The following is a 12,501-nucleotide window of genomic DNA, read 5'->3' as shown; positions in this document are numbered from 1 at the left end:
TGAACAAATCTAAATCCTCTTATGTGATAGATTATACCACTCACTAAATACAGAACTATTCTTGCATTTTGCCTCGCAGCTTGTACTATAGTATTTCTGAGGTGGCAATGATAGATTGGCCATCTACCTCTGTGAAAAGAATTACTTGTGTTCTGTTTTGTTTGTTGTATTTATCCATTTTTGACACCCATATCACACCCAACCTCTTACTTAATTGCCTTTCCCAAGATTTCTTCCATTTTCTTTCCCTACAAGGAGTTTTTTTTTTTTTTGTCTTCTTAGGGAGTCAAGGCTGGGGGGCTGTCAAAAGTCAGGGTCTTTTAAAGCCCATTGAGGCACTCCTTGTGTGATTTGGGGCTGTACAAGTAAGATATTGTTGTTGCTGTTGCTTCACAATTCACAATATCAGATAGTTATTTCACAATTCTGGTTACATACACTCACCTAAAGGATTATTAGGAACACCTGTTCATTTTCTCATTAATGCAATTATCTAATCAACCAATCACATGGCAGTTGCTTCAATGCATTTAGGGGTGTGGTCCTGGTCAAGACAATCTCCTGAACTCCAAACTGAATGTCAGAATGGGAAAGAAAGGTGATTTAAGCAATTTTGAGCGTGGCATGGTTGTTGGTGCCAGACGGGCCGGTCTGAGTATTTCACAATCTGCTCAGTTACTGGGATTTTCACGCACAACCATTTCTAGGGTTTACAAAGAATGGTGTGAAAAGGGAAAAACATCCAGTATGCGGCAGTCCTGTGGGCGAAAATGCCTTGTTGATGCTAGAGGTCAGAGGAGAATGGGCTGACTGATTCAAGCTGATAGAAGAGCAACTTTGACTGAAATAACCACTCGTTACAACCAAGGTATGCAGCAAAGCATTTGTGAAGCCACAACACGCACAACCTTGAGGCGGATGGGCTACAACAGCAGAAGACCCACCGGGTACCACTCATCTCCACTACAAATAGGAAAAAGAGGCTACAATTTGCACGAGCTCACCAAAATTGGACAGTTGAAGACTGGAAAAATGTTGCCTGGTCTGATGAGTCTCGATTTCTGTTGAGACATTCAAATGGTAGAGTCAGAATTTGGCGTAAACAGAATGAGAACATGGATCCATCATGCCTTGTTACCACTGTGCAGGCTGGTGGTGGTGGTGTAATGGTGTGGGGGATGTTTTCTTGGCACACTTTAGGCCCCTTAGTGCCAATTGGGCATCGTTTAAATGCCACGGGCTACCTGAGCATTGTTTTTTACCATGACCACCATGTACCCATCCTCTGATGGCTACTTCCAGCAGGATAATGCACTATGTCACAAAGCTCGAATCATTTCAAATTGGTTTCTTGAACATGACAATGAGTTCACAGTACTAAAATGGCCCCCACAGTCACCAGATCTCAACCCAATAGAGCATCTTTGGGATGTGGTGGAACGGGAGCTTCATGCCCTGGATGTGCATCCCACAAATCTCCATCAACTGCAAGATGCTATCCTATCAATATGGGCCAACATTTCTAAAGAATGCTTTCAGCACCTTGTTGAATCAATGCCACGTAGAATTAAGGCAGTTCTGAAGGCGAAAGGGGGTCAAACACCGAATTAGTATGGTGTTCCTAATAATCCTTTAGGTGAGTGTATGTAAATGACTCTGATCTGAGAAGGTAATTAAGATTTCTCAGCCGAAACATGTAGTCATTCAAATGTGCCTGCAGACCCATCGCCCAAACTAAATCTTAAAGCAGGCACTTGCTACTCTGTGGGTAGGCACTTGTCAATATGACTTTCCTATGTAAAATCTAAATAATTCTTAATGAAGGATACAAAATTAAATCATGGATTAGCTATTAATAAGGCATTGATTTCAAATGAATTTATATTTAACAAACAGAAGTACCACTGATGCTGTAATCAATGTCATCCCAGACTGAAGAGATGGTTTGCAACAAGACGTCAATGCCACTAAGGACAGACACCCTACACGGACATCAGTGAAATAGATCTTTTATTCAGACGCCAAACTAGAGTTAACCCAGGATCAGCACACATCACAACCAGACAATAAATGTGTCAAATGTGTTTAACACATAGCAGGAGCTGCAAGCATAATATAAAAATAGATTAATCAAATAATATCGTAATCAAATACTATACTCTATAACGATCATGAACACCAGAATGGAGCATCACCAAGGCAGACGAAGCACAAACATAGTGAGTACTGAACATGCAGAGCAGAGAGAGATGAACATGAGAACTCGCCGCTCGAGGGGCTTCCTGTGTGTTTAGTACAACTTCCTGAGGATTGTCTGGGTCTTGTGATTTGGTCTGTCTCTGCTTGGTGCCCCCTTTGTGCCCCATTCCTAATAACTTGTTAACAGCATTCTGTCTCCAATCGACACCAATGGGGGAGTCGTCTGCAGTAATAATTGATTTGGGGTCAGAGTCCTTTCAAATCTTGCCTGTAATCAGAGCTGTGAGAATGATTTTATGCATTGTCTGATATCCATGCTGCAAATGTTGAAAAATGATGCTCTCTGTAATTATCATCAGTCAACATTAGCGCACAAGCACCCGCCTAACTTAACACTTAGTTACCACCAATCGTGGCTGCTATAAAGGCACCTTTCCTGCTTAAATTCTGTTGTGAATTCAATTTATACATTTTTACAGTACATATTAAATACAAAACAATTATTTTTTCCATATAAAAAAAAAAAATCATTACTGGATTTTCCTTGAATTTTGACAAGACACACACGATCCCCCTGAAGCCCACCCAGAACAGTAGGTCTGTACGTTTGAATTCAGATTGTAGATACATGAAAATTTCTGTGAGAGATCCATGACTAATACTAAGAAAGGGGACCGTTAACGTGCTGTGTTCACAATAAACTATACTGTATATATATACGCATGTAGTACTGTGAACACAGCTCCTTGGTAATGGTAGCATGTCATATTAGTTTAACCAACTGGGAAAAAAACATTTTCAAGATGATCTGCAACACCACCCTTTAAAAAGGGTCTTCCTAGCTTTTTTGTGTTTTGCTGCTTTTTTGCTGTTTAGACGCTACTTCACTTATCCTTTACAGCTGAGGTGTCAAACTCCAGTCCTGGAGGGCCGCAGTGGCTGCAGGTTTTTATTCTAACCATCACTAGTGGACAGTTTTGGCTGCTAATTAACTTCTTTTTATTTAGTTTTAATTAACTTGACTCAGGCCCCTTTGTTGTTTTTTCCCTTAATTAGCAGCCAAATAATAATGAGACACAAAACAAGCCGCTACATGATCAGCTCACCTGTGCCCGTCACACAACATCTGAACATAAAGAAAGGTGAAGGTCTCGGTAAGGGTGATCTCTCAAGTCACCAATACATTTTGATGGTGTTCTTATTAAAAACAGAAAATCAACAGTTTTGGAAATGTCTGCTGTGGCAGAATGAGAGCAGCAACAAGCCATTGAATTAAATAATGGGCTTAATTAACGGCAAAAATCAGCTTCTCATTCAGAAATTGGTTGTGGTGAAATTGATTGGAGTTTGAAATCCCAGTTTAGCTGGTCATCTGTTGTCTCGTTTCACATCCCATTTCTGTTTGGCTGTCATTTAAAGAAGAAAAGAATCAATTCAGAGGACAGAACTATTAAAATGAAGGGAAAAAAAGTTAATTAGCAGTGAAAACTACTCGCTGATTAGGAAAAGGGTTAGAATGAAAACCTGCACCACTGCGGCCCACCAAGCCTGGAGTTTGACACCCTACAGCCCTACAGGATCAAGAGTAGAAAGCCTCGAGTCTTACCTCGCTAGCCCATTCCTCCTCCTGTGAAATTTTGTCAAGGGCTGGAAACAATTAGGCTCTGCCATTTCCTTTTTACTAAAACAAAGTAGAAATTCTGTCAATAGTAAATGGATCCAAATAAGCCTCAAAGTCAGATGCTTTTGCTCCCAGGAGTCATTTACTTGAGTTTCTGGATTTACACAGCTAGGAATTCTAATTTCCGAAATGCTGAAATCAAACCCAATGTTAATTTTATTTTTAGCATTAACAGTATCTACTCCGGATATAAACTGTTACCATGGGCACTAAATGGGGGTCTACATTTTTCACTTCTTAGACTTCCATCTGACACTAAGCTCGGACTGGTCCTGCTAATTTTAGCCTGGAGATAGTAAACCCAAATCACTTTAGCTGAATTATTTAAATTAGCAAGTTTTCACTTTTCCTAATGACTATTAGGTAACTGCGTCTCTCAGCTTTTGAAATCGGGATAATTGAAACATTTTTCTCTTTATTGACTGTCTGGTTAAGAAACATTTACCTGAAAAAAATGCTCGAACCTGGATTAAGTTAGTTGTGTTATATTTGCTGTTAAAATAAGCAATTTGTGAATATTGGAAGTGACTGGGAGAAGAAACAACATAACATCCAAGCAAGAAGACTGCATCTGATAATCTCTTTTGTCTGTCATCAGACCCTAATCTTAAATCAAAAATCAAAGTTTAAGCCAAAAAGAGATCTACTAATACTAATACACAGCAAAACAACAACCACACAGAGATTTCTGTTGAATTATCCGCAAACTCTGAGGAAGAAAGGTCATCACAAGCAAAACATTAACTCATTGTATCAATGACATCAGGCGCCGCACCCCTGCCAACTGGGAGTGCATCTTAATAACTAGACTACTAAAAATGGGGCATGGATGAAAATCAAGATGGTGTCAAAATAGGATACGAAAAAATCATAACTATATGAAAACATTTTATTAAGTGAATTAAGTCAGAAATTAATTGTGTGACCCAATAAGCATACACCTGCAAATAAGGATCAGCCATAAGGATTCAGAAAAACTTCTAAAAATTAATAAAAAGGCCAATCATAATAAATTCAGGAATGGTGATGGATATCAATTGTTGAGGTTTACCATCCTGTTAAATAATAATAACAATAATAATAATAATAATTCTTTACATTTATATAGCACTTTTCTCACTACTTAAAGGACTTCAGTGAGTGTGGAGCCACGTCAACCACCACTAATGTGTAGTGACCACCTGGATGAGGCAACGGCAGCCATTTTTGCGCCAGTATGCTCACCACACATTAGCTGTTAGGTGGTGAAAGTGTGACAGTGAGAGAGCCAATTAGAGACAGGGTATGATTAGGGGGCCAGCATAACTAGGCCTTGGTGGGCAATTTAGCGTGGACATCAGTATTTACCCTACTCTTTATGAAGAATGCCCAGGGATCTTTTAAAATCACAGAGAGTCGATGTTTTATGTCTCATCTAAATGTCGGTGCCATTTTTACAGGACAGTGTCCCCTCGTCATGCCCTAGGTCACTCAGACCACAGGGTAAGTTCCCCCTGCTGGCCAGCAACCCAATATTTCCTAGATGGTCTCTCATCCAAGCTCTGGTCAGGCCCAAGCAGGCTTAGCTTCAGGTGGATGACCTCTTCTGAAGCGCATGTGGTATGGCTGAATGATATCAGTGTTTGCCACTTTTTAGAACATTAGAATGTTAGAACAGTAGAAAACTTTAGATAAGAACAGTCCCTACAAAGCACTTCAATCCTCACCATCTAAATCCCTCAAAATAGCATCAAGCAAATTTTTAAGGTTCCTAAACTCCTACTGTCGACCTCACTACTTGCTAACGTGTTCTATGTGTCTGTAGCTTTCTTTGTAATAAAAAGCTTCCTAATGTTTGTGTGAAATTTACCCTGAACAAGTTTCCAGCTGTGTCTCCGTGTTGTTGATGAACTCATTTTAAAGTAACAGTCTCAATCCACAGGATTAATTCCCTTCATAATTTTACAAACTTCAGTCATGTCGCCTCTTAATCTCTTTTGCTTAAACTGAAAAGGCTCAGCTCTTTAAAACTTTCCTCATAATTGATATCCTGTAGCCCTGGAATGAGCCTAGTCACTCTTCTCGGGACTTTATCTAGAGCTGCTATATCCATTTTGCAGGCTGGAGACCAAAACTTCACACAGTACTCCAGATGAGGCATCACCAGTGCAGGAGAAGAACCTCCTGTGACTTGTACTCCACACATCAAGGCGCTATATAACCTAACATTCTGTTAGCCTTCTTAATGACTTCTGAACACTATCTGGAAGTCAATAGCTTAGAGTCCACTATGACTCCTAAATCCTTCTCATAAGGTGTACTCTCAGAACTCGCATTCTGTATTCAACTTTCAATTCTTACTTCCTACGTGTAATGATTTACATTTGATGATATTAAATTTCATCTCCCAGAAATCTGCCCAAGCCCCTATGTAGTGATTCAGTAGAATCTCGATTATCTGTCATTGCACCTACCTTGGTATCATATGCATACTTAACCAGCTAGTTATTTATATTCCTATTCAAATCATTTATATGTATAGTAAAGACCTAGCACTGACCCCTGAGGGACACCACTCTTAACATCAGCCAATTCTGATGAGGTTCCTGCACAATAACCCTCTGCTTCCTGTGTCTGAGCCAACTCTGTACCCATCTACAAACTTCACCCTGAACTCCCACTTCTTTTAATTTGATGCCTAAAGTCTCATCTGGCACCTTATCAAATGCTTCTTGAGAATATAATTTGCTCCACTTTGCTCATATTATTTCGTCGCTTCCTCACAGAATTCCAGCATGTTGGTGAAACACGACCTCCCTCTTCTAAACCGATGCTGACTGTTCAGTAAAACTCCTGTTCTTGCCATGTATTGCTTATCCTTAATAATTCCTTCCATTAATTTACCAGTAATCCACATTAAGCTTACTGACCTAAAGTTGCTTGGATGTGCCCGATCCCCCTTTTAAATAACAAGATAAGCTAATGTTGGCCATTTCCCAGTCCTTTTGAATTTCCGCAATGCACAGTGACTTCCTAAACAGATGCTTCAAGGGTTTTATATGTGTACTCACAAATTCCTGAAGCCTTCTAGGATAAATATTATCTGGTCCTGTTGACTTGTTCGATATCTGCCTTCATTTATTAGATATCAGACCACGTCTATAGGAATGGGTCAGTACTCACTCTTGGTAGGTTAGAAGGTTTATTAGCAATTTGATGAGTCTTCAAATATTTACATTCATTGCAGCCATTTAAAAATTTACCTCTTGTGACAGTCTCCTCTCCGTTTGTCCCACATGGTTGTGATTTTCATGCCCACAAATGGAAGAAAACAGCAAATTCCCACCCACCCATTTTCTAACCCGCTGAATCCGAATACAGGGTCACGGGGTCTGCTGGAGCCAACACAGGGCACAAGGCAGGAACCAATCCAGGGCAGGGTGCCAACCCACCGCAGAGAAAACAGCACCTTCTTCTTCTTATTTCCGCTGCTTCCGTTAGGGGTTGTCACAGTGGATCATCTCTTTCCATATCTTCATCTCCCTCTGTTACACCTATCACCTGCCTGTCCTCTCTCTCCACATCCATACACCTTCTCTTCGGCCTTCCTCTTTTCTTCTTGCCTGGCAGTTCTAATCTACCTTTATTCTTCCTTATCAATGCCATGCATCTGACTCAAGCTCTTCAAATGTATTGGGCAAGGAGAAGAAAGCCTCCCACTTAACACTCTTCTTTTGTATTCCAGCACTGCCTAAACCTGAATTGTTCTATCAGCAAAATGAAAACTTCCTTCATCTGAGCTGCTCCATTAAGGGAGATGGTTGGCACTATTTCTGGTACAAAAGCAAGCAGAACATATCTCGTACTCTTTGGCAAAGTACTGTTGTTGGGAATATAACTGTACCTGTGAAAAGTGTGGACAATGAGACTTACCTTTGGTGTCAGGGTCAAATGAAGACCAAGCAGTCACTTTACTCAGAATACATTCAGCATTTTCAGCCTTTTGTAAATGGTAAGTGGCCTTGACGAGTGAAAGTGGCACTTGGCCTTTCTTGGGTCACATCTGTTTTTCCAATAAGTAGTTAGGAGAGTTTGTTCTCCTCCTCCTCCTGGTTAAATAGACCTCCCCACAAGGTGGTACACAAATAGATTGTTTGGTTCTGGATCTGGTTCGGGAAACACAGTAAATTTTCTACCAGAGCGACAGAATGACTAAGGTACAATAGATTGAGAATAATATCCATTTAGACAATTTGATTTTTGACTCCTAATTTAGAGACTAGTATCAGTAGATACACCTTGTATCTTTATTTTCTTTTCTTATTTTTAATGCTTGATTAAAGTGTATTAAAAGTAAACCTTCCTTGTCTATTGTGCTTCTCTTTTCTGGTAATCTGACAGAAGAAGAGATCCAGATCTCATCTACATTTCACTGTAAGTATCTAAAAATGGATTTATTATACCAAATGTGTTTGTAAAGCCTGTGTCTAGTGTGAATAATTCAGGGAATGGCAAAAAGAATGCATCTGGGGCTGGTGTAGTAGCAGTTTAACGTTCATTCTGTTAGCAAACTGTAGTGGGCACTGCAGTCCACTCTTTCCTCTTGAGCATTTCCTACAATTTAATGGTAAAATAAATTCATAAAGAATACTCTGCTTTGCATAAAATTATGAAAGACAGTAACAAGGAAGAACTAAAAAAGTTATATTTGTTTAAACATCCACTAATGTGTAGCATATGACATGCAACAGGGCAGAATAATGGCACAGCGGGTAGCTCTGCCACTTCATGGATCCAACATAATGGATTTAAATCCCACTCCCAGTTGTCACCTACAGTATGTAGTGGTTGTTTCTCTACCTCCTTCCTGTTTTGACTGGCCATTATCCTGTGCACAGTATTAGTGCCAATGCACATACAGTAAGCGTGAGTCCTATGATGGACTGTTGATTACTCCCTTGTGCCCAGTTCTGCTGAAGAAGGCTTCAATCACTTATGACCCTGAATTGGATTAAGTGGATTAGAGAATTTAATAATACCCTATCAAATGTAATGACTATTTGTTGAGCAATCTAAGCCGTCTGAGTCTATTTTTCTTCTTATTATTATTAAAGTGAGAAGGTCAAAAATGATTTTACAGAAATGAAGGAAAATGTACAACACGATTTGACACTTTATACTGTAGCTTCAAGAACACCAGAGAGGTTTGAATGGCAAAGATCTCCAAGGAACTGACTAGTATAGGTCTGGACTGTCATATCTCTCTATTTATAAAAAAAATCCTGGAATGGAAAAGCAAGGCGATAATACGTGATCTTCTCGGAAGTTCTCGAAAGTCATTTTAAAGACCGGAGAGACAAAAAAGACTGGCCACGGAGCGTCTCGCGGGGTCCGTAAATATGAGACTTGGTGCCAAGAGACTGTCACGGGGACGTGGAACATAAGATTCTTGCAAGACACGCCCTTCTTATCCAATAAGTGCACGGACAGCCAGCAAAACATTCAGTCATGTAAAGTCACGTGGCACACACAGATCCTGTGCCTTTAGCAAAGAAGAAGGAGCAGCGCGGAGAAAAGAGACCCACGGCGTGATACTTATGCAGAGAAAGGTACAGAATATGAAAGCAGTAACAGTCGAAAGTATTGTGGCGTCCCAGCCAAGCTGAAGCTTTTTTTGTTTTAAGTGACTGTTAGGTCCGATCGAGGAAGGGCATAGTACAGCACAGAAGACTGATAGCTGGGTGCTGATTGATGCTGTAAGGAGGAGGCGAGACCTATGGGACGAGGGGTTGGAGAGGGTGCTAGAAAGTTGTGTTTGGGGTTACGCAGTCGCCGATTGTTAAAGTAGAACTTTTGTGACACTTTATTACGTCAGTTGCTACAGTATCAAAAAAAAGATAGTACAGATCGCATTGACGCAAACAAAAGGAAATTAGTTTAAGTCAGAGAATTTCAAAAACGGGGTTTAACTCACATGCATTTATTGGTTACTTTGCAAAAAAAAATTATTAACTGCTGATGATGTGGATCGTTTTGTCTGTGCTGAAATTCCAAACAGAGAAACCTATCCTGAATTATGGTACAAAGTCATTAAACACAAGTCTCACAGACCTCATTTAAAAGATTCAGCATATTGGGACACGAAAGATTCCAAATATTGTTTTTACAGAAGTTCTGAAATAAAACTGAAACTAATAAAATACCAACAATTTAAAAAAAAAAAAATCTTATAAGTGTGTATCCTGAAAACCAAACATGGGGGTTGGTGAGCGAAGCGGGCAGGGGGCGAAGCCCCCTAGTTAGGAATAAATTTAAACAAAAAAAGTAAAAATGCAGCCCCAGCAAGGAATAGGAAGGCTGAAAAGGAGTAATAGTGAAAGGTGTATGATATGCTCATTTGGGCAAAGGCAGCTCCCTTAGCTAAACTGAGGACAACGGTGCTTTTGTGAATGCCATCCAGTGGACGTCAGTACATAAGGATTTATTTTAAAGTATCTATATTGCAGTGAACCCTGAAATTGGAGGACTTGGAAGTTTGTCACAAGAGTCAGTATTTTGAAGAAATGCCTCTAGTAGTAGGATGTCTGGCCTGATGGTGGTCTGTAAGATGCTTTCTGGGAAGTGAAACTGCTTCCCTAGGTCTATCCTTTTTTCCAGTCATGTGCTTTTCCAAGGAGTCCTACTCTTGCTATTGGCTGAGGTTTAGATGCCTGGATAAATGAGATCAATCTGCAAACTGTTCTTTAAAAAATACTTCACAAAAAGATGTGTACAGTGTTGAATCCCAACAATTCCACAAAGTAGCTGAGAGCTGAGACATTACATCTTGTATCTCGGCAATTGCTAAAAAACAGCAGTACTCGATAACAAGAAAAGGTGATGATATGAAATGTGAAACTGGTGCAAGACATTTGTATGGCAGTATTCATTTGACTACAGTCTTTATTTCTGAGCACGTCAGTACTGTTTTCCGTAACCCTGCATGTGTTTTTATTTGGCAGCACAGTTTTCACACGTACATGTGTTCTGTTTAATGTAGAATGCGTATCTCCTGGTCATTTTAATGAGTATATCTTGCCATACAGCTCCTCCAGCAGACAGCTCTGAGTATATCCAACATCCACTCCCAACGTCCACTTCCCCCAAGACTTCAGACCGCATAAAGAGTGAAACTGAGGAGAAATCCCAACAGGCATCCCATTGGGGGAAAGGAAACCCTACAGAGAAGAAAACTGATCAGGACAAGAATCCAACAAGTAGGCCTTTTCTTCTTTCATAATATGAGCACACTGCTAAGTACTGAATTGGATCAAAATGGTTTCATGATAATAGGCTGATCATTCCAGTGGAAAATGGAGATCCCCTTTATAATGCTTATATCTTCTCACCACATGTATACACACTTCTGAGTAAATGTTTGATACTTTCTATATTCCAAGAATGTTTTCTGTAGATGTTCATTTCAGTTATTCATGTTCTGTGATGGCCCAAAAGCACAGTGTCAGTACAGCCTTTTCATGGATCCAACATCCTGTGCTTGATTGTTGTCTATGCAGAGTCTGTGTGGGTTTTCTTCTCACAGAAATGTTAGATTAGTTGGAAACTCTAAAGTAGCAGTATGTGTGAGTGGGTCCTGTCTCCTCTCTAGGCCTGTTTCCAGTCTAGTGCTGCTGATGTCATCCTGAACTAAATTAAGCAGGATTAATGTCATTATGTTATAATCCATTTATTGCAGTTTAATGTTTGTAGGCACAGAGCACTCTATAGATATAAATTTCACTAATCACTAATACATAAAGTCATTTGAAACCGATTAGCATAAATGTAGCCTAGCACTATCTGTCCATTCATTTTAGTGTTGAACTATGGGCAGTTGGCAACAGAGGAGAGGAAAACAAAACACCAGTCAGCATCATCCCCTGGAAAAAAACAAACCTCTGCAGGGTCCAAGGTCAATTATAAGAGAAAACGTCAAAAACAAAGTGAGACACAGTCATAGTTCTGGAGCTCTCAGCCCTGGCTGGAATTCAAATGCCGTATTTACGTCTGTTTTGCACATTTTTGTCTTCTTTGGTTATGTGACATTCATCGATCATTTAGTTTCGATGTATCTCTGTATCTTGTCATATGTACCTTGGGTTTTGTGGGTGGTTCCCCAAGATGCGGGACCGCCTGCCCAACACCGCAAGGGACTACAGTCATCCCTATAAAGGTGGGGTCAACCCACAGTCCCTTGCAGTTCATTTGAATGCACTCGGGAGCTGGTGAGTGCTACTAGAAACCCACTCCCAGGCAATAAATTGATGAACTATCGCCAGATGACAATGGAGGAGAAGAGAACAGAAGTTCCTGTTCTGTATTCCCTGTTTGGCAGATGTGGTGGCCTTTAAATGTTGTTTTTTCTTTTCTTTTTTAAAGTCTTTCTTATTTATTGGCCTTCGTGCTCTGCTTTTCGGCTCTGTTTCAGGTATGTGGCTCTGGATTGCTGTGGGTGTTGGTTCAGCGTTGATCATTGTGGCTCTGGTATCCGTAGCTCTGCTGATCCCAAACAAGAGATACTCAGGTAACAGACAAAAGACAAGAGGTGGAGCTGGAAGAGCAGCTACTGTAAGTCTTGTTGATGTACTTATAAGTAACTGTCG

General features: G+C 40.2%; 1 protein-coding gene across 2 annotated transcripts in view; it reads left to right on the top strand.

Moving 5' to 3' along the window:
- The window catches only part of LOC120518832, a 34,255-nt gene that overhangs the window by 20,315 nt on the left and 1,439 nt on the right, over nt 1-12,501 (top strand). Inside the window, exons 6-9 of one of the 2 annotated variants that reach the window (XM_039741824.1) lie at nt 7,605-7,871; nt 8,264-8,293; nt 10,945-11,115; nt 12,327-12,422. In XM_039741824.1, coding sequence (XP_039597758.1) covers nt 7,605-7,871; nt 8,264-8,293; nt 10,945-11,115; nt 12,327-12,422 — 564 coding nt within the window. Of the gene's footprint in view, nt 1-7,604; nt 7,872-8,260; nt 8,294-10,944; nt 11,116-12,326; nt 12,423-12,501 lie in introns of both variants that reach the window. The other variant, XM_039741823.1, reaches the window with a different exon arrangement.

Source organism: Polypterus senegalus, chromosome 18 (genome assembly GCF_016835505.1).
Source record: "Polypterus senegalus isolate Bchr_013 chromosome 18, ASM1683550v1, whole genome shotgun sequence".
Taxonomy (NCBI): Eukaryota; Metazoa; Chordata; class Cladistia; order Polypteriformes; family Polypteridae; genus Polypterus; species Polypterus senegalus.
The sequence above is the reverse complement of the archived record's forward strand: the minus strand, read 5'-3'. Positions and strand labels throughout refer to the sequence as shown.